Below are 27,970 nucleotides of genomic sequence, written 5' to 3'. Positions count from 1 at the left end.
GTCATATCAACAGTACTGGGCATGCAGAAGACCTGTTGAACAAACTACACAAAATGCAAAACACTGTGGATAGTGTCACGTTGATATCTCCATGGGTATGGGCAGGCGGATGGTAGGGCAGAGAAGAAATGATGTCACAGAAGGAAGTGACAGGCTGGTGGGAGGAGGGACAAGGCAGTGGGAAGTTGTTAATGAATAAAGAAGATGTGTTTCTGAACCTCCTGTGTCTGCGTCTTCATTGTGATGCGTCATTAGGCTGTTGAGGTTTCCCCCACAGCCATAGCACTGACGACGAGGGCGGACGACCGCGGAGACAGCGGGGATCATGAACGCGGATGAGCGAGTGCTACGCATCACCGCTGACAGGCGGGTACCGGAGGCGTCAGCCTCTGTGACTTCGGAGGAGCTTTGGCACCACCCAGGAAGGGGTCGGATAGTGTGCCACGGAAAGGGAGCAGGAGCCCGACCTGGGCCACAGCGGTGAGTCATGCCACACAGAAAACTAAGCAGTCATAAGCCCTGGGCCGCAGCTGTGAAAATAACTCACGCCCACCCAGTACATCAGCTGAGGCCCGCATGAGAGCGGGAGGCAGATACCACGTGCTACGCTTGGGCAGATGGTGCTTGTGCCTATAGTTAGGCGGCCATCTGTTCTACTGGAGCTGGGGACATCACAGGCACTGGGACACTTTACAGGGCAAGAGGCCCCACCACCATATCACGCCCACGGATGGTGCTCGTGCCTGGGTCAGTCGCCCATGTCAGCGCAGGGTGAGTGCATGTGTGCACAGGATCAGGCTATACCACAGGATTTACAGGCACATAACCTCCAGTGGTAAATAAACAAGATGTTGGGACAAGAGGACAATCAAGGGGCACAAGACCAGGGCCGTGGGCAGGCAGGGCAAGCTCCACAAGTGGTGGATCCGATGCCATACAGACTGCCAGACACGCTTGCAGCCCAAATGCCAGGGACATTTGATGTCACCGACACCAGCAACATGGGTCCCAGGTGGACCAAATGGATCAGGGACTTTGATCTGTACATGGGAGCCAAAGGGCTCATAGAGGACGCCTGCCAAATGTGTCTTTTGAAGTTAGCAGTAGGTTCTGCTACACAAGACGTCATCAATAAGATGCCCGCTGACTCCATCGACTCCATCTAGGATCTCAGAGATGCACTGGTGGCATACTTCACTCCACATACCAATGTGGACTATGAAAGGCACCTGTATCATAGCACCAAGCAGGTTAAAGGTGAGACCATGGACGCCTATGTCATGAGACTGCATACAAAGATGAAGCATTGCGACTTCGCCAACTATACCAACACGAGGCGCTACGATCACAAATCATTACGGGGTGTGAATCACAAGCATTCAGAAGGAAACTGCTACAAAAACAACGCACCTTGGATGAAATACTGGCACTGGCCCTTGCAGAGAGGGCCATCGACTCGCAGGTGGAAAGCTTCAACAATCCAACCCCAGGGAAAAGCATTCACAGACTTCAACTGGAGAGGAGGTTGGAGGAACTTCACTGCTACAAATACAGGTTTTAGTACCCACATGAGGGCACGTGCCCAGCCATCGGCCAACGCTGCGCTGCGTGTGGCGAAGAGGGACACTTCAAGTCTGTCTGTAGGCTCTTCAGGTATAAAGGGAGGGAGCGAGTCAGAAAGACGCCACCCAGACCCAAAAACAGGACTGTCCCACCATCTGGGAACCACCCCAGCCCCACATCACAAGGGCCATCAAGTCAACCGACTCCAGAACCGAGAGAAAGAGACTCCAGAGAAGACAGACAAAGAAAGGAAAGATGTGACAGAGGGCGATATGTCATGCGTTCCAGGCCAGAACGGAGGTCCAGGCGCCACGTCCACTATCTAGTGGAACAATTGCCATCAGAATCAGACCCCAGCTCATCGGGGAGTGACCAAAAGAAGAAGGCCTACGTCTATGCACTGGGAAATCCCAAGGCCACAGAACATAGCCTGACATTAATCATCAAACTGAACCAACAACCCATAGAATTCCTGATCGACTTGAAGGCCACGATAAACGTGGTTAGTGAACACATATTCAAAGAACTGCCACAAAGACCAGCCTTGAGCCCCGCGATAGTAGACATATACGCATATGGAGCCAAGACACGTCTCAAATGCCTAGGACAATTCAATGGCACGTACAGGCACAAAGGCCATGAAAAAAAATTACCCATCCATGTCCTGGCGACAGAAACCGACAGCGGATGTGTCCTGGGCTTCAAGGCTGCAGTTGACATGGGACTCATCCATGTTCTATACAACATTATGGTCCACAAATACATTGACCCTGTGACAATGATCAACAACCTATATCCACGCATCTTCAAAGGAATTGGCAAACTGAAAAACAGACGGATAAAACTGCACATAGACGAGTCCATACACCCAGTAGCCCAACATTATCGGGGGATCCCCATTAATATCCAGAGAAAGGTGGAAGACGAATTGCACAAACTACTCGAGCAAGATATCATCGAGCTGTTCACCAGTCCCACGACCTGGGTGTCCCCGATAGTGCCCCTTCCCAAGAAAGGATCAGAAGCAATCAGATTATGTGTAGACATGAGACACCCTAACAAAGCCATAATGAGGGAGAGACACCTAGCCCCACGCATCACAGACATGATTCACTTACTGAATGGGGCTAAAGTGTTTTCCAAACTCGACCTGCAGAAAGGTTACCATCAACTCGTCTTAAGCCCTGAAAGTAGGAACATTACCACATTTGTCAAACATTTGGGACTCTTCTGCTATAAGAGGCTGAGTTTCGGCGTGTCCTCGGCCGCAGAAATATTTCAAGCCGAGGTACACAACGTCACCAAACATATACCGAACTGCCTCAACTATAGCTTGGTCTTTGGCACGGACACCAACAAACATGAAGAGGCTCTCATGAAGGGCTGCAAGGCACTTGAAGCAGCCAATCTCACCCTGAACCATGACATGTGTGAGTTCTGCAAAAGCAGGCTGAGATTCTTCGGACATATATTCTCGGAGTCGGGCATGACACCAGATCCCAAAAAGGTGGCTGCACCTAACAAGACTGCACTTCCAGCCAACATCTCAGAGCTACGCTCCTTCTTAGGGCTGGCCAGTTACTGCACACGATACATTAAGGACTTTGCGACAGTGAGTGAACCATTGAGACTCCTAACCAAGCAGGAAGCTATCTTCCACTGGGACGACAAGTGCCAGAAGGCCTTCAAAACCATCAGAGAAAGAGTCGCCAAGGCAGAGAATATGTCATACTATGACCCCAATTGCCAGACAGAGCTGACGGTCGATGCCAGTCCTGTAGGACTGGGAGCCATATTGGCTCAAGTGGACCCCGGTGTCAGGGTCCGGCTTGACTGAATTCCACAGGAGCTGATGCTGGCCCCACAGACCCTCACCAGGAGTTCACCTCTCAACCCTTAAATATAAGCTGAGCTGAAAACCCCAAGAAAGGGAAAAGGGAATTTGGAGAAAATAACAACGGAGACACTGCAGCCCTTCAACCTTCTGGTAGGCTCTGGTATCTGTGGTAAACAAATACACCTGGTTACTTATATGATAAGAAAACTTCTTTTCTAAAATTGTTCTAAATAACTCTAAACTCTTTACCTCTTAAACCTCAGTAAAAGACTTAGAGGTTAGTAATCTTTGTGGAATATCTTGTAAATATATATTGTGTTGTGCATATAGTTCAAGCCAATCAAGTCTCTTTAGAATCTTAAAGTGATGGCCTTTGCAACATCTTTTCAGAACTAGATATTCTTCTTGCTTCAAAGTTCTTTTAACCTTATGTAGTTTTCTATGCTTTCATAAATTGCAGTCTTTCTCTGAAAGTATTGAATTCCATTTGCATAAATTACTTTAAATAATATTCTTTAACTTCCTGGAATACTGCTTTCTTTCTGCGTGTGAATTGTTTCCTTATTTACACAAAGAACGTATAGTTTCTTCCTTAATAAGCGTGTGCGATAAACACGTGAAATCAGAAGACGTGAAGAATTGTCCTCGCGTTTAAAATACACACGCAATTCTTTACAAAACCTGCGCGCGTCCAAAAATACGTAAACGCGATAAAAAATAACACGTGCTGTTTAAAATGGACTCGCGCTCTATCGCAAACCAACACGCGCTTTCTCATGAGACGTCTTTCACGTAAGAAATGTACACGCGCTAAAATTCACTCGCGCAATTCTTTTGGGCACGCGCTCTATCGCAAAAACCACACACGCTTTCTCAGGAAACGTCTTTCACGTAAAAAATGTACACGCGGTAAAATTCACTCGCGCAATTCTTTTGGGTACGTGCTCTATCGCAAAACCACACGCGCTTTCTCCGGAAACGTCTTTCACGTTAAAAATGTACACGCGCGCTTTCGAAAAACACGTAAACGACGACTTGCGAGCTCGCGCACACATTAAACAGTCTTGAAGAACATTACACGCAGTTAATAAACTTTAAACTCCTACGCACTATCTTCAAGCTTGTTTTCCTTATAATAACTTTAACTGTAAATGTCTTTTTTCTCAAATTAATTTGAAACTTGTTAACTCTTTAAGTTTTCTTATACAAGAAAATGAAAGTTCACTGTGACAATCTTAAAATCTTTAAAAGAACGATCCCACCTGATGACTTCTTGTTCAAACTGGATCAGCAAACGAAATTCTTACTTCTTTGGTAGATTTTCTGAGCTCTGAAAAGGCCTTACTTAAGGAGCTTAACTAATGTACAACCAGCCACTGAGTTTCTCTGGATGAAAGGCAGTTTAGAATCTTGCTCACCTCCCAAGAATCAAACCCATTGTCCTCTCCACCAATCAGGCAAACCAAACATATCATTGTTCCTTTAACCAATCAGATTAAGTTTCTTTTGCTCCATCTTGACTTGGGCAAGCACAATGTTAATTCTATGTACTAACCCAGCCAGTTCTGAAAGCCCAACTAAACCAACCAGCTCTGAAGGCACAATGTTAATCTTGTTACTGTTACTAAGCACAATGTTAATTCTATGTACTAACCCAGCCAGTTCTGAAAGCCCAACTAACCCAGCCAGCTCTGAAGGCACAATGTTAATCTTGTTACTCTTACTAACCCAGTCAATCCTGACACCCGGAGACCCCTCACGGACGCACGTGGTTGCATACGCCAGTCGAAGCCTCTCCACCACCGAGCAGGCGTACTCGCAGGCCGAGAAGGAAGGTCTCGCTGTAGTGTGGGCATGTGAGCACTTTCATCTCTTCTTATATGGCAAAACCTTTTCGAGTCATCACAGACCATCAGGCACTACTATTCCTATATGGCAATCCACAAGCAAAAAAGACACCACGAATAGCCCGGTGGGGGCTAAGGCTGCAGGACTGTGCATTTGATATCGTACACCAACCAGGTAAAGGGGATAACCCGACAGACTTTCTCTCCAGAAGACCCCGGGAGTGGTGTACACCAGAACCCTCAGTGGCGGACAGGTATCTTCGGTACCTCATACATCAAACCACTCTAGAGAGGATAGACATTGAGACGATTGCTCGAGAGACAGAGAATGATAGGACATGCCAGATCATCTGTGAAGGACTTGAGTCTGGCATGTGGAGAAGAGCCAGGGAGAAAGGGAGAGCCGCAGGTGCTCAAGTGCACGCAGAGGTCGAAAGACTGGTACTAGTGAAGGACGAAATAGTGCTTTCAGATGATCACCTCCTGCTGAAGGACAAGTTAATCATCCCACCATCGCTACGGTCGAAAGTCATCGAACTCCCCCACAAGAACCACAGAGGAATGGTGTCAACCAAGTGTATGCTTCACCAGAAAGTCTGTTTCCCCAGCATGAACACCATGATAGATGAGGCCCTAAAGTCCTGCCCACGTGCAGCCTCATCACGCCCAATCGACACCCGGAGCCTTTGAATATGTCAGAACTGCCAAAAGGCATATGGGAAACGGTAGCGGCAGATTTCTTTGGGCTTTATCGAAGGAGGGAAATATGTGCTGGCAGTAATGGATGAATACTCCCGATATCCAGAGGTCCAACTGATCTCATTGACGGCCATGCATCATGTCATCCCGGCACTAGACCGCATCTTCTCGGCATATGGAATTCCCAGGGTACTCAAGACTGATAACGGTCCTCCGTTCAATGAGCACCAGTTCACGCAATTTGCGAACTATATGGGATTCCAGTATAGAAAGGGGACTCCATTGTGGCCTCAGGCCAATGGAATGATAGAACGATTTATGGCCAATATAAAAAGGGCTCTTCAAATAGCAAAACTCACCGAGCAGCCATTTGAGCAGGTGTTGAACCAGCTGATGCGGGCCTACAGGGGGACTCCCCATAGCACCACCAGGAAAGCACCCGCGGAAGTGATGTTTGGGAGAAACATTCAAACGAGAATCCCACAGGCACAGAAGGGTGACCCTGCGCCAGACATAGACAAGGAAATGAGAGAACGAGACGCTGCAGCCAAGGAAGGAACGCATTAAGGAGTATGCAGACCTTCACAGGCAGGCGAGGGTGCCCCAAATGGAAGTAGGAGACGGTGTGGCTGTAAAGCAACGCCAGACTCACAAACACAACTGCACCTTACAAGCAGAACCGCTACTTGTCACTCTGAAGAAGGGATCGATGATCACTGCAGAAGGTGCGGGAGTTTCCGTCACCCGCAACTCGTCTCACTTCAAAGGTATTCCCCTGTTAGGGTCGAGACGCCTAAGCGGGCGAATAGTTGCTCCCATTGACTATGCATCAGACGACCCTTAAATGGGAGATCATGGAGACACTGAAGAATCGGACCCAGGGGATCCCATTGAATGTGATATCCTGGGAAGTCCTCTTCAAACCAACAGCTCACATCCCCAACACGCGCGAGTTCGGCCGTGTCGCTGGATTGAAGGAATGGGCTAGAAGCCCACACCAGATATCCACCTGTTGTGAATACTTGGTGACTGTTTAAAAAGGGGGGAGATGTCACGTTGATATCTCCATAGGTACGGGGAGTCGGGTGGTAGGGAAGAGAGGAAATTATGTCACGGAAGGAAGTGATGGGTTGGGGGGAGGAGGAACAAGGCATTGGGAAGTTGTTGATGAATAAAAAAGACGTGCTTCTGAACCTCCCATGTCCACGTCTTCATTGTGATGCGTCATTAGGCTGTCGAGGTTTCCCCCACGGCCATAACAGGTAGACCGGTTCTTCGACTAGATAAAAGAGAGCATATCACTCCAGCACTCCGTACACTACCTTGACTACCTGTAAAATCATGCCTGAGTTGTCCAAAGCCTTGTTAGCCATGACAGTGCCATGTTTGGGTTAAAATGCAGAGTTACTTGTGAATGCCACTGTTGCTAGCACTCCTTTCCATTTGAGAAGCAAAAGCATGATTTCTGGATGATATCAAGTAAATGACTTTAAATTGGGAGAGGTACCATGGCTCTCTTATTTGCTGCAAATCCATAATTTGTCCCTCCAGAAATCTTTGGAGTTGAAACTTTTCATTGAAAGCAAGATGCAGAAGTTGTTTGGGCTCTACACTGGCTATGTATGCGGTGCCTTGTGTTAAATCATGACACTAGTATGTGCAATTTATTCCAGGCGAGGGACTATGAGGCCATCCAAGGTTTTTTTTCAGAGGTCTTTACCACAGTCGATAAGGTTAGGAGCATGGTGAGCTGATCTCAGGCCCCTAATTCCCGGCACAAGATGTCACTATCTGGGGTTCTGTTAGCAGGAGCCAGCCCCGGTTCTAGTGCTGGACAAAGAAGATAAATAGAAGCAACACATGCGACTGGGTTTGCACTGAAGCAAGTCAGGGCATGGCCATGAGAATCTCAGAATTGCACCTGCATACACACATCTGATTCATAACAAATATGGAGATGCCTGGAACATCTCTGAGATGCGCAGGAGTAATTATTGAGAATCTCTTTTGTATGTGAACATCTCAGAGATGCTCTAGGAATCTACAGATTTGCTTCACTTTCAGAGTTTATGAATCCAGTATAAGATAGCAGATGCAAATCTGGGAGGCTCTTGGGGACCTCCTCATTCGTTCCAGTGAAACTGTTTGCGGATCAGGCCCTTAATCCAGAATTGAGCCTTCCTCTTAATAGTGCCACTCATCCACTGCCAAGAGGTGGAGACACACGACCCGAACTCCAGACCCAAAGTCAGAAGCGGAATCAAGACTGGTCCTAGAAATGATGAAGTTGATGGTACCTTTGATTTCCAAAACCTCTTTTCTGTCTGACCTGGATACTTTCCAGCAGGTAATGACCACCATCTTGCAGCTCCAGCACCTGCTGTGGTGGCCCCACTGCTCCTTCATTAGCTAGTGCTGAGAGGCCTCTGTGACAATTAGAACTGTCCACATAGAAGGAGGCCACCAGGGGGCGCACAGGCAATGGAAGCCTGAGTGTAGTGCTCTCACCTCGACGGGAAGTATGGAAGAGGGTCGCTGAGGGTCCAAGGATCACCCAGGTGCAACCCCGGAATTCAGGCTCCTCTGCAAGGCTGAGAAGTGGGCCAGTAGGGCACAGACGAAACAGCAAATCAACAATCCAGTGGCAACGCCAAAAAAGACATCCGGCTCAAGCGAAAGGCGGGAGTGACCGAGACCACAGCAGAGGTGGAGCATTGGTGCATTGGGCCCTGCGGGACCTCTACCCATACCGGAGCTACAGCCGAGCGGAGCCGCAACCCAGAGCGTTTTGGGAGAGGAGCGAGTGGGGTGCGAAGGCGAGCGCAGCGGGATGCTGGGCCTCCGGATCGGAGACTTCACTTCGACGAGAGACCCTAGACACAGGAGTGGAGCCGGAACTTGGGAGCGGGCCTCTGAGCATCAGAGGACTCCCGCACAGGACACACACCACAAAACCTTATTTGACTTGCCGAAGAGACCTGGCGATGTTCCGATGGAGGGAAGCGAGGTGAGGAGGCCCGGAGTGCTGAGGTGCGCGAGTCCCCCCTCCCCCAGAGCAGTAGGAGGGTGTATGCAGAGGCTGGTACTCTGCTCCCCCCTTGCGCCAAAGAGGAGCGCTCTGCAGAGAATTAGGCGAAGGAAGGGGAACTCCAGAGGATATAGTGGAGAGCCACAGAAGGGCGGCGGCCAGAGCAAACGCACCCATAGAGGTGCACTGAGGAAGGAAAGGTGGGGCCTGCCTTCCAACCCTCGAGAACCCTCAACACAACAAACTGTCCAGCTGGAGAAAAGCTGAGTGGTCCCCCCACACCAACAGCGCAAGAGCACCACTAAATCAGCCCCCCACCAGGAATACCAAAGCAGGGATAAAGATTTGTCCAAGATCCCCTCCGGAGCAGGGCATCCGGCTGGGGGGAGTGACTCTGAGGATCCAGACACCCGTGGGTAATAACCCCTGTGTCCTGGCTCAGGGTGCAAGGCCGTCCGGGGGTGAGACAGCAGCACAGCCCCGGCAGCCACCATAAGCCCCACACGCGGGGTTAGCAATAGGAGAGATACTCCACCAGTGGGATGAGGAGACACCCCCCCCTTCAATCAGATCTCATCAAGGCCTTGTGGAAACTAGAAGGAACATTGCAGCAAGGAGACTGACAGGGGATTCCCCAATGGAGGCAAGGGCCCACCAGAAGACCGGGGGGGCAGCCACAGTGGGGCTCCCCCGGAACCCTGCTCCCCCTTAGGTGGTGGCCCCAGGCCCTAGCCTGGGGCATGTGCCCGCCCCAGACTATTCTACCCGATCCACATCCACCCAGCCCTGACATTTGGGCCAATCCCTAAATCTAAAGCATTCGGAAGGTGAATCACCCCATTAGAGGGTAGGTGTGCCCGCCCTCCCTCCAACACGACTCCCTCAAAGCCCAGAGGGGACCAAGGGGAGCCATCCGGGGTCGGAGCCTACGGGGCTTCCCCGCCTCGGGCAAAGACCATCTTTCAGAGTGACCTTTCAGCGCTGGGCCACGGTGGGCCATCTTGCCACCCCTCCTTCTGGGACAAGACTCTTGAGCAAGCGGGGATCGCCCCTACCCCGCTCGGCCTGCAAAAAGGCAGTGTCAGCCGAGAGGACAGATTATCAACTCAGCCTCCAGGCCCCTGAAAAAGGAGTACAATAACGAGTACAAGGGGATCAAGGACGAACCAACTGAAACCCCCTCTCCCCAAGTGGGTCGCAAGCAACAACAAGGTGCGGGCCCCCAGGAGCCGACGCGGGGGCATGTGCCTGCCTTGGGTGAAGCTGGTGCCCTGTGGTGCCCGGCCAGGGGAGAACAGTATAGAGCAAGTCTGAGCCGGCTGATTCTGGAAACAAGAGCTCCCACACCCCTGGCTAGCTGGCGGTCACCCCCCTAGTGCTTCAGCTGCAGCCTATACAGAACCGCATGAGTTGGAAGAAAGCCCTTCAGGAGTTCCTTTATCAAGAGGCGCTTGGGGACCAAGTGTGTACAGGAAAAAGGATGGACCGGGCAGAAGACCCAAAGCAAGAAGCCACAACCATGGAAAAGGGCTTCACCACGGTGCTGCAAGAAATCTGGGACATGCGCTCAGACATAAACCACAGGTTACAGAAAATGGACCAAAGAGTGGACAAAGTGGAAGATAGACTACAACAGCTGGAGACCAATCAGTCGTCGTCCGCCACCCTGCAAGCACAGATAGACTCCATACTTTTGGCCCTGGAAAAAAGAGACAAGGATAGAGCACTACAAATGGATGACTTCGAAAACAGGGAGAGGAGGAGAGGAGGAACAACCTCCAATTTTTGGAGCACCGGGGGTGGACGGAGAGACCGAAAAGGACATCTGCAGAGTAATCAGAGACATGATCCACCTCCTATTCGGGAATGAAGCAAAAATGGAACCTACTATAGACAGGGCGCATAGAGCAGCGGGTAGAGCTGGAGGCCCCCGCTCTATCCTTGTACGCTTTCACTACTATATAGAAAAATCTAAAATTCTCAAAGAAGCCAGAAAAGCTAAACAACAATGCGAGTATATCAATCTTCCAAGAACTGTCCGCGTTCATGCTGGCTAGACAGCGACTATACCGTCCCCTGACCCAATGTCTACGTGAAAAAGGGGTCCGGTACCGATTGGGGTACCCCTTTTCTCTCTCCTTTGAATGCATGGGCCAAAGGTCATGCCTGGTCACAGAAGAGGACATCAGAGGGGCGATCAGAGACTATGTGGACACTATGGACGACCCCAGACAGCCTACTCGGGTAGCAGCGGGAGCAACCGATGGGAATGGAAACACGAGTGACAGAAGACTGCTCCCAGGATCCAGAAAATTTAAGAAGCTGAATACTTCCTCACCGCCCCACGATGACAAACCGTGATGTTCTAAGGGTTGACAGAAGTTTTCGCCTGGGCAAAGGAAGTAGACCGAGGTCCGGATTCGGGGCATGGCAAACACTCCCAATGCAAAGCAAGTATCGGGGGAGCCATCTTGAATAGGGAATGTGAGAAAAGCAACGTTTGAGGGGTTAGTGGGGGAAATTAGTAATCCATTGGTCAAGAGAGGGGATTGAGGGGGGCTCAACAAGCATAGATGAGCTATTGAGGCCCAGCAGAGGCGAGCACACTGGTGGCCCTGTAAGGCACCAGGAATGGCGACCTATCGGGCTGGGAGCCGGGGGACGGGGGGCAACAGGGGAAGGGTTGTAGGGGAGAGAGAAGAGGGGAGGAGGAGCAGTTGGGGTTAATCTCCCTCTGGGGGGAGGGGAACGGGGAGAAGAGGAGGGTAATAGAATTCTGGTGCTTACATTCGGACCACAAACCATACAATAGGGGGTAGAGTGCGGTGAAAGAGGTTAAGGAGATAACCCGGGGATACTGTTAGGGAGAATTCTCATTCTATGGCTAATTTCCCCTCACCTAGTGAGTCCCACAGCAGTTTTGCTGGATTTCTGGAGTTAATTATTTCCACTTGGTAAGAGTGTGAGACTTTTTCCCACTCTTACATGTGTTTTGCCATGTGTATTTCTACTGTTTGTATCATAGTGGGCTCTAGAGGACACCACTCCACGAACCCCACTTTTCATGTGTCTTACACAGCACCTTCCGTGCAGTAACATAGGGTTGTCTTTGAGACTCCCCCCTGACTCCATTTTCTGGGGCTGACTACTTTCCCCCAGAAAACAGGTAAAGTTGCCGTTTACTTTACATAGTCATTTAAAAACTACAGACCCAGTACACCCCAACATGGAGTACTGGAAAGGCTTAACTCCTATCCCTTTTTGTCTGTGTCTCTCTGAGCTTTGTTTTGCTCTTTTAACATTTAGACTTGGCTGGTGGCAGTGGTATCTACCCTAACTTTTCTACCGCGATTATACTATATAAACGTGGTACTGTTCCAGGCTATTATATTACCCTCGAACATAAACCCGCTTGACCAAATACTCTTTCTTTTGGCTCCGGTCGGGTTTATTCGCCAAATTTTTTTTGTAAAAGTCCTTCTTGTGTTTTACTTTGCGCGGCAAACCAGGTTTGCCTTCTTTGTTCACCGTCTTTTGGCGGGCTTCTCCCAAGAAGCCCTCCTCTTGGCGCCTCGGTGTCTAGGTGGGATGAATGTGAGGGAGGGGGTGTAGTCACCCCCTGCACAGGGTATCCTTGGAAACCCAAGTCGCACTTTGTCGTGATTGGCCGGGGTGGTTGTCTGGGCCGGACAACCCCCCTGCTGTGTGATTGACAGCCAGGCTGTGTGAATGGGGGATTTTCGCATTAAAAGGTAGGACCCTTGGACTGGAAGTCAGAGTCATCACTGGAACTGCAAGGAACCAAAGAGAAGCAGAGAAGAAGACGGCTGCTGCAAATACCGAGTCCTGGTGGAGCCCTGCTGCAGTCCTGAGCTATCTACCCTTCGACGACAAGAGAAGATCCAGTCCGGAGTCTTCTTCCCTTGAGCTTAGTGGGATTAACCAGCTCATCTTCCACAGGCAGAGGATCCTCTTCTTGGTCAAAATCGCTGCACACAGCTGTAGTGGTCCGGATAGCCACCTGAAGAGCCTCTCCTGTTTTAAAGGAGCGCAACTGTTATTCACCGTTGCTTTTGCTGCTGCTGGCCTCATCCCTGGGTAGTGCAGATCGCTCCAGACGTCTTCCTTCATGTGCCCATGACTGAAGTCACAGGAACCGTGAGTCTGCAGGAACTACCAGGAAAAACTGCTGTGGCACCAGCTCTTCTTCACTTGAATAAGATACTGTTTCCGACCTTGAGGAACTATGGTGAATCCCTTTTCTCCTCACAAAAGGCTTGTCCTCATCTTCCTTCCCTCTTATAACGTTTGCTTCCTCTTGTGACAATATCCAAGTACTCCTGGCAATCTCGAATCATGAACTATACTAACCGTGTGATCCTCGACAACAGGAACCCTGTTCCACTTGACACTGGCACAGGCCTATTGACTTTAATTCACTTGTAGGAAAGTGTCCCCTGATTCTATTGGCCTTGACAAAAGTACTGCCTATGATTTTTATCCCCAACTCTCTTGTGTTGATTCAGGTGCTAAGTGTATTTTAACTCTGGTAACATTTCTTCCCGCGGGTACGCTTATCTTTAGAAAGACCGAACTGTCATTACTGTCAAAAAGTGATCGTATCTTTCTCCCCAGTAATGTCTTTGTTTCACAACACCGGTCTGTCAAAACCAAAGGTACTTACCTTGAATTGTGCTGCACAAAGTGAATTGGTTGAGTGTAGTGTATTTTACGTGTGATTTTACATGAATAGAAGTGAAGTGTTTTACGAACAGATGGTCTAGAAATAAATGTACTTTTACTTTTCAACCAAAAAACTTGAGTCAGTGTTTGCTTGAGTCACAGTAATTGTGGTCCTTTGTGTAATCTCTGCTACTGCTCATTTACTCTTGAAATAAATCTGGCTGCTCCGTTACTGCTACCACTTTAACATAGTAGTACAGGCTTGTGCCAAAGGTGAACTTGTATTACCACTTGTAGTCTTGATTGTGTGTAATGGTCCCTAAGGGCACTGCACAGGATTCTGCCGAACAGATACTAGAGACAACTTCCCGTTTAGTAATGACTACCACCAACTGGTGCTGTAAATAGGCTCCCTAAATGCCAGGGGAATTAACTCTGCCACTAAAAGATCCTTACTAGGTAGGGAATTCAGACGGGCCAAACTGGACCTCCTCTTCCTTCAAGAGACTCACTGGGTGAAAGGCAAAGAACCAGATATTTGGGGTGGAGAGATTGGGGAAGTATTTGACGCCTCGTATAAAACTAAGAAGAGGAGAGTGGCAATTGTAATGGCCAAAGACCTGGGCTTTCAAATGGAGACTTCAAAGACAGATCCCGTGGGGCGCTACTTCTTTATTAAAGGAGGGCTACAGGGACTACGGGGGGACTCCCCAAAGAACCACCAGGAAAGCACCCGCAGAAGTGATGTTTTGGAGAAACATTCAAATGAGAATCCCGCAGGCACAGAAGGGTGACCCCGCGCCAGACATAGACAAGGAAATGAGAGAACGAGACACTGCTGCCAAGGAAGGCAGGAAGGAGTATGCAGACCTTCACAGGCAGGGGAGGGTGCCCCAAATGGAAGTAGTAGACGTTGTGGCTGTAAAGCAACCCCAGACTCACAAACACACCTCCACCTTCCAAGCAGAACCGCCACTTGTCACTCTGAAGAAGGGATCGATGATCACGGCACAGGTGCGGGAGGTTCCATCACCCGCAACTCGTCTCACTTCAAAGTTATTCCCCTGTTGGGGTCGAGATCCCTAAGCGGGTGAATAGTTGCTCCCATTAACTATGCATCAGACGACTCTTACATGGGAGATCATGGAGACACTGAAGAATCAGACCCGGGGGATCCCATTGAATGTGAGATCCTGAGAAGTCCTCTTCAAACCACCAGCTTACATCCCCAACACGCGTGAGTTCGGCCGCGTCGCTGGATTGAAGGAATGGGCTAGAAGCCCACACCAGATATCCACCTGTTGTGAATACTTGGTGACTGTTTAAAAAGGGGGGAGATGTCACGTTGATATCTCCATAGGTACGGGGAGGCGTGTGGTAGGGCAGAGAGGAAATTATGTCACAGAAGGAAGTGATGGGCTGGGGGGAGGAGGAACAAGGCAGTGGGAAGTTGTTAATGAATAAAGAAGACGTGCTTCTGAACCTCCCGTGTCCGCGTCTTCATTGTGATGCGTCATTAGGCTGTTGAGGTTTCCCCCACAGCCATAACAGATAGACCGGTTCTTGGATTAGAGAGCATATCACTCCAGCACTCCGTACACTACGTTGACTGCCTGTAAAATCACATGCCTTAGTTGCCCAAAGCCTTGTTAGCCATGACAGTGCCATGTTTGGGTGAAAATGCAGAGTTGCTTGTGAATTCCACTGTTGCTAGCACTCCTTTCCATTTGAGAAGCAAAAGCATGATTTCTGGATGATATCAAGTACATGATTTTAAATTGGGAGAGGCACTATGGCTCTCTTTTTTGCTGCAAATCCATAATTTGTCCCTCCAGAAATCTTTGGAGTTGAAACTTTTCATTGAAAGCAAGATGCAGAAGTTGTTTGGGCTCTACACTGGCTACGTATGTGGTGCCTTGTGTTAAATCATGACACTAGTATGTGCAATTTATTCCAGGCGAGGGACTATGAGGCCATCCAAGGTTTTTTTTCAGAGGTCTTTACCACAGTCGATAAGGTTAGGAGCAGGGGGAGCTGATCTCAGACCCCTAATTCCCGGCACAAGATGTCACTATCTGGGGTTCTGTTAGCAGGAGCCAGCCCCGGTTCTAGTGCTGGACAAAGAAGATAAATAGAAGCAACACATGCGACTGGGTTTGCACTGAAGCAAGTCAGGGCATGGCCATGGAATCTCAGCATTGCACCTGCATACACACATCTGATTCAAAACAAATATGGAGATGCCCGGAACATCTCTGAGATGCGCAGGAGCAATTATTGAGAATCTCTTTTGTATGTAAACATCTCAGAGATGCTCTAGGAATCTACAGATTTGCTTCACGTTCAGAGTTTATGAATCCAGTATAAGAAAGCAGATGCAAATCTGGGAGGCTCTTGGGGACCTCCTCATTCGTTCCAGTGAAACTGTTTGCGGATCAGGCCCTTAATCCAGAATTGAGCCTTCCTCTCAATAGTGCCACTCATCCACTACCAAGAGGTGGAGACACACGACCCGAACTCCAGACCCAAAGTCAGAAGCGGAATCAAGACTGGTCCTAGAAATGATGAAGTTGATGGTACCTTTGATTTCCAAAACCTCTTTTCTGTCTGACCTGGATACTTTCCAGCAGGTAATGACCACCATCTTGCAGCTCCAGCACCTGCTGTGGTGGCCCCACTGCTCCTTCATTAGCTAGTGCTGAGAGGCCTCTGTGACAATTAGAACTGTCCACATAGAAGGAGGCCACCAGGGGGCGCACAGGCAATGGAAGCCTGAGTGTAGTGCTCTCACCTCCACGGGACGTTACGGGACTTGAGCCCCCCCGAACCGACCCCCCGAGGCACAAAAAGTATGGAAGAGGGTCCAAGGATCACCCAGGTGCATACTAATCAGAGACAACTTCCCGTTTAGTAATGGCTACCGCCAAATGGTGCTGGAAGTAGGCTCCCTAAAGGCCAGGGGAATGAACTCTCCCACTAAAAGATCCTTACTAGGTAGGGAATTCAGACGGGCCAAACTGGACCTCCTCTTCCTTCAGGAGACTCACTGGTTTAAAGGGAAAGAACTGGGTATCTGGGGTAGAGGGATTGGGGAAGTATTTCACTCTTCATATAAAACTAAGAAGAGGGGGGTGGCGATTGTAATGGCCAAAGACCTGGGCTTCCAAATGGAGACTTTGAAGAGAGATCCCGCGGGGTGCTACTTGGTTATTAAAGGAGGGCTACAGGGCTCCCAGGTAACCATGACGGTGATCTATGGTCCGAACGAAGGTCAGTCACAGTTCTGGGAGGGGATTAAGGACAAATTAAGAACATTTGTTGAGGGCCCACTGATAGTAGGAGGGGACTTCAACATGGTGATTAACCCCTTGAGGTATAGGATGAGAATGACACCCCACGCTCCCCCAACGGAGGATGAACCTACATATCAGACCTTTCAGAGAACTAATAGTGAACTGGGTCTGGAGGACCCGGTCCCAGGCTCAGTAGGTGGTGATCCCCCTTTCACTTATTACTCCAAGATCCACAAATCCTTCTCAAGGATAGATGAGATCCTGGTAGATAGTGCCCTACTCGCACACATGCTGGACCCTAGTGTAGACCCGGTTCCCTGGTCCGACCATGTCCTGGTGAAAATCACCCTGCTATAAAATGTGCACTGAACATTTGAACTACATGTTACTTTCCTAACATAACATGTTTCTTTGGTGATTTGTCTCATTTTCTCCAGTATCTGGATCAGAACCTTCTTCCATTAATGCATACTTGTTTTGATATATTATCACTAATATGGAGGTCTGTTTGAATTATCACTGCAGCAACTCATTGTAGTGTAAATGTTTGAGGACAGGACTACCCCCCCCCGGTACAAAGTATTAGCCCAGCCTTTTCGTCCTGCCCTACCATAGGCTGTCCCTTTTGTTATAAAGGGAGGATGGGGCAGGCAGCGGGGGCGACGATGGAAATGCAACAATGCCCTTCTGAAGGACACGGTTACTGCAAAAATGGTGTTGGAAAGAATTGTGGAATATTTTGACCTGAATGACAATGGGGAGGTCAGCCCACATATATTATGGGATGCATTCAAGGCCACTATACGGGGGATCTTGATACAAGTAGGGGCACGAACAAAAGGGAGGGAAAAGGCCCTCAGAGAAAAAATAGCAGAACTACTGCCGGAGCACACTCCCGGCGCGTCCATCACCCCAGACCAGGCTGTGGCACTCAATCAATATAAGACATAACTAAAAGATCTCCTGCTGAATGTACTATGAAAAAGGGGAATGGGCGGACAAAACTTTGGCATGGAAAGTGAGGGAGGCCCAGAAGAGCAAAATGGTCAAAGCCACGAAGTCGGAGGGGGGGACGTTGAGGTACGACACCCCTTGTATTGGTGGGACCTTTCAACAGTACTACAAAATGCTGTACAAGTCCGAATTTGAGGGCTCGGACTCCCAAATTGAAGATTTCCAATGTAAGATACCCTTACCGGGTCTTGCGAGGGAAGTCGCTGACAACCTAAAAGTCCCAATAACGGAAGAGGAAATTGTCCGGGTAATAAAGGTGATGAAAGGGGGCACGACTCCAGGGGAAGACAGGTTTTTAGTGAAATTTATAAATTATACCGCTCTACCCTCGCCCCTCACCTAGCAAAAGTTTTTAACACAGCTCTCATGGGGGATATACTACCCAAGACCATGATGGGGGCCATCATAGTGGAGCTGCCAAAGGAGGAGAAAGACCCGACCGAATGGTCCTCCTACCGCCCGATTTCATTACTCAACACGGATGTCAAGATCCTAGCAAAGGTGCTCTGAAAGAGGATAGAGGGGATCATGCCCTCCAGGTGGGCTTCATCAGGGGACGTCAGGGATCGGATAACATTCGGAAATCCATAGATCTAATACAGAACGCACAAGAGTCCAACCTTAACTCCAGCTTGCTTTCTCTCGATTCGGAGAAAGCCTTCGATAGAGTGGAATGGAGGTACATGATGTTCCTCCTTTGGAAAATGGGATTCGGAAAGCACATGAAAAACTGGGTGGGGGCCCTGTACAGGTCTCCCACAGCGAAGGTACAAGTAAATGGGGAGCTCACGGCCTCCTTCAACTTTTCCCGGGGTACGAGACAGGGATGTCCCCTCTCCCCCTTGATATTTGCCCTCACGATGGAGCCCCTAGCTATAGCTGTGAGGAAACACCCGGGAATCCGGGAATAAAGGCGATTCAGAGAGGGCAGGTAGAATTCAAACTCTTCCTGTTTGCAGACGATATCTTGGGTACCTGGTGGACCCCCATCTGACACTTCCGCCACTACTCTCTTTGATGGACACCTTCAGGGCCTTCTCAGGGCTGTCGATTAACAAATCAAAGTCCATGTTATTATCCCTTCGGGTGCATGACCCAACCTTAGATTCCCTAGATACGTTCCTGGGGGTCAGAATTGAGAAATGCACAATTCCATACTTGGGTATACACCTCACCAGGAATCTCCCGGAGTTGGCGACAGCCATTTATGACCCAATACTGGCCAAATTTAAATCTGACCTGGTAAAATGGGGCAACATGATCTTGTCTTGGTATGGCCGTTTGATGACGGTGAAGATGAATATCCTGCCAAGACTACTATACCTGTGCACGGCTCTCCCCACAATAGTACCTGAACACACCTTTAGATAACACCAGAAAGCGGTTCAAAAATTCATCCGGCAAGATAAGACCCTGAGGACCAGGAGATCTATTCTCACACTTCCCAGGGAGGAAGTGGGCTTTGGCCTACCCAACTTCTGTCATTAGTATGAAGCAGCCCAACTCCGGGTCCTCCTGGAACATATGAAAGACGATAAAAGCATGTACTTGAAATACCTAGAGGATATGGACACACACCCGCTCAAACAGAGGGACCTACTCTGGGCACCGCGTAAGGCGATACTGAGGGGAATACTTGACCACCCCACATTGGGAGTATTGTGGTCACTGTGGAGGGAGGGCGCACAAACGAAACACCTCTCATCATGGCCCTCTCCAATGGCCTCGCTTTGGGGAACCACACTCAGATTGGAAAAAAGAGGATTCCAGAAGGCTCAGACCTGGTCAGATCGAGGTATGGAAAGGGTAGGGCAATTATTTCGGGAGTGAGAATTCCTACCTTATGAGGAAGTGGTTGAAGCCGTGGGGCCTGTGTCAGGCTGAGAGGTCCTGTGTCCGCGGAAGCTGCTGAACCCCCGATAATCCCCCTGAAGTGTAATTCTCAGAACCAGAAATACAACTCAGCTCTGTTAACTACACCCCTAAGGGAAAGGGGGAAGTGGATAACATAAAAACACCAGGCTGACTGCGTCAAGACTAACCGAAACTGAACCTGCAGAGAATACAAGAAAACAGATGCAAATCCTCTCATTACTTACTTAACTTCAATGATTAGAATTGACTTTAAATCCATAACTAATAAGTTAAGAATCATACCTGGTTCTTCTCCTAAAACTTCTTAGAGAAGTTTGCAGAAGTAGCTGAAAATCTTTCTTACTTGAGTCTCTTGAAATTCACAGCAACTTCTTATTCATGGTAAACCTGAGAAGTCTTGCTCTTGCCTTTTCAAAGTTGACAAATTGTTCCAGTAAGATTGTCTTTAGTAAATGTCTTTGTTTTATTCTTTTCTTAAGTTCCAAACTATTTACAATACAATTGAGTGCATAGATTCTTGAAGAAACACGCGCTGAAGAACAAACGCTGAAGAGTCCACGTGTTGAGGCGCACCCGCGCTGAGGAATACCCGTGCTAAAATTCCACGCGCACAGCAGAGTTCACGCGCAGAAACACACGCGCTTGTAAACGCATGCACAGCAGAGTTCACGCGCAGAAGGTTTCTCACGCTAGGAAACACACGCGCTGGTTACACACGAGCAGTAGAGTTCTCACGCAGACAAGTTCTCGCGCCAAGGAATTCTCGCGATAGAAAGCTCACGCGCATAACACACGTTAAACCTCGCGCTTACTTTCAAACGAACACCAAAGTTCACGCACTTAAACAATTCAAAGTTAAAGGCTCCAAGAAAACATTTTACGAAATTCTCTCTCAAACGACTTCAAGAGTAAGGCAAAGCAGTAGAATTTAAATCTCAAAAGATAGTCACTCATCTTCAAAATGATTTCTAAATATCTTCAGGGTTTCCTGTCTTCAGATCACTTTCCTGGTAAACAAAGATCTTCCCCTGACACCCTCTAGAGAGTAGCCGCTCAACTGCTAGCGCCTGAAGGATAAAATCCACCAGGCCCAAGACTAAAGCAGGTGCAGCCACTACACACGTCCTCTGAGCTGGGTGTTAGATGATGAAAGGCAAAGAGTGACAGTTTAGAATGTTCACTGTGTTGCTTAAGCTTGAGCACTATGCCGTCCCAAAAAGCCTGACACTTGTGCTGTGCTCCTCTTTCAGTTACTCACAGCAAGATGCACACTGCTCCATTCCCCACAGAGAGCATTTCCATAGAGAGGCCTTCATATGGAAAACATGTTGTTGCATGGTAAGGGACATGTGTCTTTGGCTGCTCGCAGTTAACACTGAATTCTCATTCCAGGGTGCTTTTGGGCCTAAAGGTGCAGCAGGAATACCAGGAGTTCCTGGGCCAAGAGGAAGCAAGGTAAGCATGAACTGTGTCGAAGTAGTGTTTTACACATCACCCCCGGCATGCAAGTGTGAAGCGTATCCTGGCCCGTCACTGACCGATTATGAACACGAATGACATAATAGAGTGAATGCAGGAACACAAGCTGGTAGGGAGTAGTAGTATACACTTGGGTTATTCCCTCAGGGTATTTCTTATAGAAGGGGGATGTGTCGATAGTAACTTCTGAGGCCCTGTGACATTTAACTTGTAGTTTCGGGTATACCTTGGGTTGCGTGTGTGAGAGAAACGGAGGACCAATTCCCCACCTCCGATGTATGAAGTAAACAAGGTCTCTCACAAAAAGGCTGTGCCACAGCTTTCATTCAATATTGAGCTGGTTATTTTATTCATGATTATCCTCCCGTGGGAGTGCTCCTATGATGACACGTGTTTCGGCACACCATGTGCCTTTTTCAAATCTGGGCAATTATTAAGTCTCAAACATGAATTGCATAAATGCGCATTTTCATTTTGTAGATTGCTCTCTGCATAGATTCACGGGTTAAATCCCCCCTACAGATACACTGCTCCTGACCCCTGCGCGTCGCCTCTAAATCATTGATTCCATAGGGGCTTAAAAGGTGCTTAAAAGGCCGCAGAAGGTTTTAAATTTAATTTCATGCTGTAGCAATCAAGGATAGGTTACTCTGGTGAAGTTACTTTCTTAAATAAATCAATTTGAAACAATGAGCTCTGCTGCAGTTCAACCAAGACAAAGGGCCTGTAATGAAGTGAAGGATTTGACCATTGGGAACTCTGGAGTGGCCCGGCATCACAGCAAGCAGAGGACAATAGGGTGATGTCACCAGGGAGGGAGTGAGTTGATGGACGGTGATTCGGAGCCAATCGGGGAGGGGAAAAGAAGTAAGGGGCTTTTCTCTAATTCTGGCGTTGTGGGGTTTGTTTTTGAACAGGGACCGAATGGAGAGGAGGAGGAACCGTCTTATGAATGGGCGTACTAAGAGCCTAAGTAAATCCTGTTAAAAAGAGTTGATCCGGCACCTGTTGTGCCCATTTCGATGAGGAGGAGGCCCGTTAGCCGAAATCCACAAGTTGAGCAGACACGGGTCGTGTCCTGTTGTAAAGAGAGGGAGCAAGAGGGTAGCTCACCGCGGCCCCCTCCGTTGTGTGGGAGGAGTTCGGGGAAGAAATCCCGATGACGAGCGGCTGGCCGGGGAGTCCCCGAGAAGATGCAACGCTACGCGTAAGCAAACAGCTGATGCGCGGCTGATCCAGAGAGTGCCAGACCGAGGAGCCGGAGAGGCAGCCACAGCGTTGCAGCAGCTGATCGAGGGAAGAAGTGTAATCCGGAAGAGAGTTACCCGAGTGGCCGAAGAACTGGTATAAACGAAAGTGCAGCGGAATGACGGTGAGCTGTTCAGCGTATGGGGAGAGATCCTATTAGAAAATCCCTGAGGCTATCGGGGTACGAACACAGTGACCCAACGTATATACTGGGGAACGAACCAAGAACCCCTATGAGGGCCGAGAATGTGGGGGTCGTAGAGATAAGAAGAGCTAAGAAAACCCTTCATTAGGAAAACTCGCCACCGACCACGAAATTCTACGCAGAGTCATTACTCTGAAGAGACTTCCTTTTTTCCCTTTTTCTTTATTGCCCTTCATGTTGAAAGTTGACTGAATAAAAGAAAAATCTGTTGAATTAATCAAACGGCCTCAAGAGTGTTTATCCCGCCCGCTAAGTTGTGACTGGGCCTCATTGCGAGTTCAAAATGGTGATAAAATGGTGGTAACATTCCTGCACTGGGGAATCCAAAATTTTAAGGTGATGTGAAGGATTTGCCTCCAGCTTATAGCCGAAGTGAAATCCTCTCTAAATTGTCAAATTTATTGCGTCGGAATTACAGCTCATTGTAAATCTGATGAAATCCACATGGAGTCAGTTCTACTCCAAAAATGGGGACTAACATGACCGTTACCCCACTCGTTATCCCAGGCTACATTCGCAGAACTGAGTGGTGGTTACGGTAAAGTATGGCTGTAATTCCCTACCTATATAATGTTAGCAAGGCATGCCCCTTTCTATGATGTCATGCTGCTAAACTTCTTGCCTCATTGTTCATGGTTTCCCTCCTTGACTATTGTCTGCACTGGTGCTTGGTCTTGCAGTTTGCCACCTGGCTTCTCCTTGTTCTTTGTATAATGCTTCTATTCATCTACATTTAGGTCTTTCTCCACTTATCTCCTTTTCTAGTGCTTTCTCTTTATTGGTTTCCTTTTGATACCCTTTTACTATCCCACTTTCTCTCTGCACTGCCTCTCTTCTCTTTTCTCTCTTTATAGACCTGCCTGCACTCTTCTCTCTCGGTCTCAATTTCTTCTTACTGTCCGTTAACTTTCATGTGCTGTTTCTTTCTTGCTCTTTATCCTTTCTGCCCTCCCAAACACTGGAAACAACTGTCAATGTTTATTCATATTTTTGTGTAAAAATGTTTATTGACATACGGTTTTAAGAAAAAAACTTTTATCATTTGCACAATTATCCAACATTCTTTAAGGAATAGTTCCTCCAATCCCCATTCAACGAATTTAAAAAGTTCATCATGTAATCAATTAAATTCAAAGTTTTCAATTTGCAAAAAGGATTCCTTTAGAAAAGATATCAAAGCAATTGTCATTGCAGTCTCTGCCCTTGTAACAAAACTCTCCACCACTCTTCAGCAGGAAGCGACAGTGATTCTGAGATAAATTTAGCCAACCATTTGTTTCTTAATTCAGTGAGTCTGTGACAAAAGAGAACCAGGTTTCCTTCCAACCTGATTGAGAGCAAAATCGACAAGGTTGTTCACCGTTCTGTCCAGTAGATCTGGCACACAGCAGCTGTCGAGTCGGATCAAGATTGAATCTAATGCGCATGAACTGTGCTTGGAAATGAGGGCTTGGAAATTTGAGATATTTTGGAAGCACATTTAGACCTCTGCTTCCACATGACTGGAGCCATACAGTTTAAAACCAGATCTTTCTTCTTGGGTGCGAATCCAGTCTTGCACTAATAGCTTGTGTTTTAACCTGGTAAGATTAGTGATAAGTAAGTCTTCCGAGACTCCCAGGTACGCAAGGATAGCCTTGCCGATCAGCTTCCATTCACCCAGCGTACCATCCAGCCCTTCAACAATAGCTTCTTGTACCAGCTTGAAGCTCAGAAGCAGTTTTCGATCAATACATTTACGAAATAGGCTGAGTGATTTCCAAACCACCATAGCATACATGGAAGTCAAGCCTAGCTCCATTCTTATCACTTGAATTGGTATACTTTGTGGTAGGTGCAACACTTTCTTCCAGAATAAGCCCTCCAACAGAAGCCAAGTTTTAGCCTGAAGGGCAAAAATTGCTTCTGCTCCGTAGGTGATGATGGGAACTACCTTCATGCGATAAAATGGCAGTAGTGGTTTGATGGTAAACTTGCAGTATCTGCTTGAGATGATCCAAACCTGGGTCGCTGAGGTCTTGATCTTGCTTCACAGTAGGGACTCTCTTGGGGCGTCATTGTTGCTGATACTTACACACATTTCCAAGAACATAAGCAAGCTTACTTTCTCGCCATTCAGGAAGCAAGAAAGTTTATTATGTTTCCTTCCAGTTGATGTTCCCAATATAAGGAACTGTGATTTTTTTTACATTGATCTAAAGCCCGTTTTATCCACATATACTTGGAGGTCGTCAGGTTGCCTCTACAGGCCTATCAGTGTTTGGTCAATAAGCACTAGATTGTCTGCATACAAGAGTCGACCCAGATATTCGCCACCCAGTTTGGCTGGAAAGCGTCTTGCTTTCATCAGAAAATTGCCAACATCCAAAAGGAAAAAGTGAAATAACATTGCATCAAGAGAACAGCTCTGTTTTAGCCCTTTTATTGGCTTAATTGGGTTTGATATCAGACCATTTGCGTCCAGTTTCACCCTTAGTGAGGTCTCGGTGTACAGATCTTTTATAGCTTCCAAGATGTCAGTTGGAAAGTTCCGAGCTTCCAGCTTTACCCAGAGCATCGAACGATCACCTGTATCAAAAGCCTGGGCGAGATCTATAAAGGCCAAATAGGTTTTAGAATTTTTGTTGGTTTTCAGGCGGCCTTTCAAGATTTTTATTAAGAAAACGTTCAAGGTAGTGTCTACACGTTTCACAAAGTCGGACTGCCATGTGTCAAGGAGTCCTGGGGTCTTAATCCAGTTTTCCATGCCCTGCAGAAGCAGAGCAGCAAAGATCTTTCCTGCTATGTCCAACAGCGCTATAGACCTGTAATTGATAGGTGGTGAATGGTCACCCTTTTTAAAGATCGGAACGACTATCGAAGTTTTCCATGAACTCAGGACTTTCCTTGATTTCTTGATGTGACTGAACAAGACACACAAGAAGGATACCCACTGCTCGGGCTGTTTGTTTTTTGAGCATGGCATTTGTCATTCCATCGGAGCTAGGTGCTCCAGAGTTACTTTCTTTATTAATCAGATGAAAGATATCATCTCTGGTAATGTTAAGGGACCAACCTTCGCTTTCCGAGAGGCAGTTGATCTTCTGCGCCGCATCGTCTGATCTAGAAAAAGCTGAAAAATGGTCAGTCCAAGAGCTGGGCGAGACAGCATTAATCAGCAGCGCTTCCTGTGGTGTGTTCAGACTGTTAATCAGCTGCCATATTTCGCTCGTATTTTTCGATGCTATGCGTTTGAGCATTTCTTCAGAATCTTATTGCATCATAGTATGTTTCCTTGATTTTATCCAGTTCTGCTATGCTTGTTTAAGTTTCTTGCACAGCTACATTGCTTCTTCCGAACCCACCTTTTTGGTAATTCTAAAGTCGCAACTGAGGCTCTTTTTTAGTTAGCCACAGCTACATCGAATGTGTGTATTGGTTTAAAGGCGGGTTTAATGCCTGGTCGCCTCACTTCCTTGAAGTCCATAAATAGCTGTGGGTAATTCAAAATCTGCTCACACATCTCAGCCGCGTCGTGGTTCGACAGGATTTTTAATTTGTTAGTCATTTGTTTGATACTAGCTGAGTGTATACATAAATTGTTCCATCCTAGAGCTAGCTCAAGGGCTGGTGATGGATGGTGAGTCAGCTGAGTGGTAAAAATGAGTGGTGCTACTGGCATGTTGGCGCAGACCTCGTAACACTGTTTCCGCCACCTGATATCCCGGTGCCACCAGGATATTACAAGTCCCAACGGCCCGGGATGTCAGGTGGCAGGAACTTTAAGTCCCCATTACCGGCACTTTTGCTAATGTTGCCGGTGCTTCCATGAAAACCATGTCTGCAGGGGCTGGTGCTCCTGGCAGGTCAGACCTGCCGGGAGCACCAGACCCTGCAGGCATACTCGCAGTCTGGCTATCCGGAAAGGGTGCCGTCACATTGCTACCGGCACCCTTATTTCCAGACTACAAGACTTGTAATGAGGCCCAGTGTTCTTATACCCCGCATACCTTTGGCCGTGCCCACTGTATATTTTAAAGCACTACTTCGGCCATGTCCTCTGTACATGTTCCCCCAATATATTTCTTTTGACCCACTAGGTGGCACGGCCGTCAGCGGTGACCACTATAAATGTATTTCTGCCCTGCTGCCCTGGCCAGTGAGCACGGCCTTTGGCCCTGCCCTCTGTATATTTGAAAACATTCCTGGGCCAGTGGCCGCAGCCTTCGGCCACGTACACTGTCCATGTTCCCCATATATGTTTCTTTTGGACCCAATTGGTGGCCACTGCCTTCATCCGTGACCACTATACATGTCTTTCGGGCCCACTAGCCATGGCCTTTGCCCCTAGTCAGTGAGCACAGCCTTTGGCCGGGCCCACTGCATATTTTAAAACACTACCATGCTCCACCCACAAGGCTGTCACATTTCAGGTGAAAGGCTTTCTTTCAAATCTTTTTAAACCCACCATAACTTTTTTGGTGTTGTGAAAAAAACAATTTCCTAGAGAAAAGGTTTGCAGTTGGACTCATTTGCATACCCAAAATGCCTTGCTCAGAACTGGAGGTAAACTTTCAGCAATGGCTACTAGGTGGTGTTGTGGAATGTGTGACTTGGCTCAAATGGACTTTCCTACTTTCACATTTGAGGTGAAAGGTTTTTTTTCAAACCTTTTTAAACCCACCATAGCTTTCTCAGTGTTGTGAAAATATGGCCAAAGAATTGATGAGGGTTCGGTTGTCTGCACTGGGTGTGGCTGAGATGAGTGGGAAGGCTTTGCTGGGAGGTGACAGGGTGAGAGGCAGGAGGAGGAGCAGTGTGTTGTTGGATTTTGTGAGACAGACGGGGCGGTGGGAGGAGTTGTGAGTGTTTGTTGGCTATGTGTTGATTGGTGGCTTGGTGCACATCATCCTATTGGATGGGGAAGCGCCTGCGTGGGTCCGCCCACGCATTCGGTAATTTAGAAGAAGAAGAATATATTTCCTGGAACCAGAAACCTGATAGGCTGCCTGAATCACATAATACATGGATATTACAAATAATTTAGAACATTTAGAAAAAGAAACTGTTTGACATATACTCATGTACAAGAAGTAGGTGCTTAGACCTCATATGAATATAAAAAACGAACTCTACTGCTTGAGCCGTTCAGGCGGTAAACACACAGTGCACTGAACACATTCATTGTATGGGATCCTGTGTTGATAGGTTGCAGGAGTT

At 48.0% G+C, this 27,970-nt stretch overlaps 1 protein-coding gene across 1 annotated transcript in view; it reads left to right on the top strand.

The window, feature by feature from the left end:
* Positions 1 to 27,970, top strand: part of COL6A6 (collagen type VI alpha 6 chain) — an 858,285-nt gene that overhangs the window by 644,696 nt on the left and 185,619 nt on the right. Inside the window, exon 25 of the mRNA XM_069646627.1 lies at positions 21,232 to 21,294. Within this exon, the coding sequence (XP_069502728.1) occupies positions 21,232 to 21,294 (63 nt within the window). The remainder of the gene's footprint in view (positions 1 to 21,231; positions 21,295 to 27,970) is intronic.

The sequence above is a fragment of the Ambystoma mexicanum genome, chromosome 2q (genome assembly GCF_040938575.1).
Source record: "Ambystoma mexicanum isolate Mex_15411 chromosome 2q, UKY_AmexF1_1, whole genome shotgun sequence".
Lineage (NCBI taxonomy): Eukaryota > Metazoa > Chordata > Amphibia > Caudata > Ambystomatidae > Ambystoma > Ambystoma mexicanum.
The sequence above is the reverse complement of the archived record's forward strand: the minus strand, read 5'-3'. Positions and strand labels throughout refer to the sequence as shown.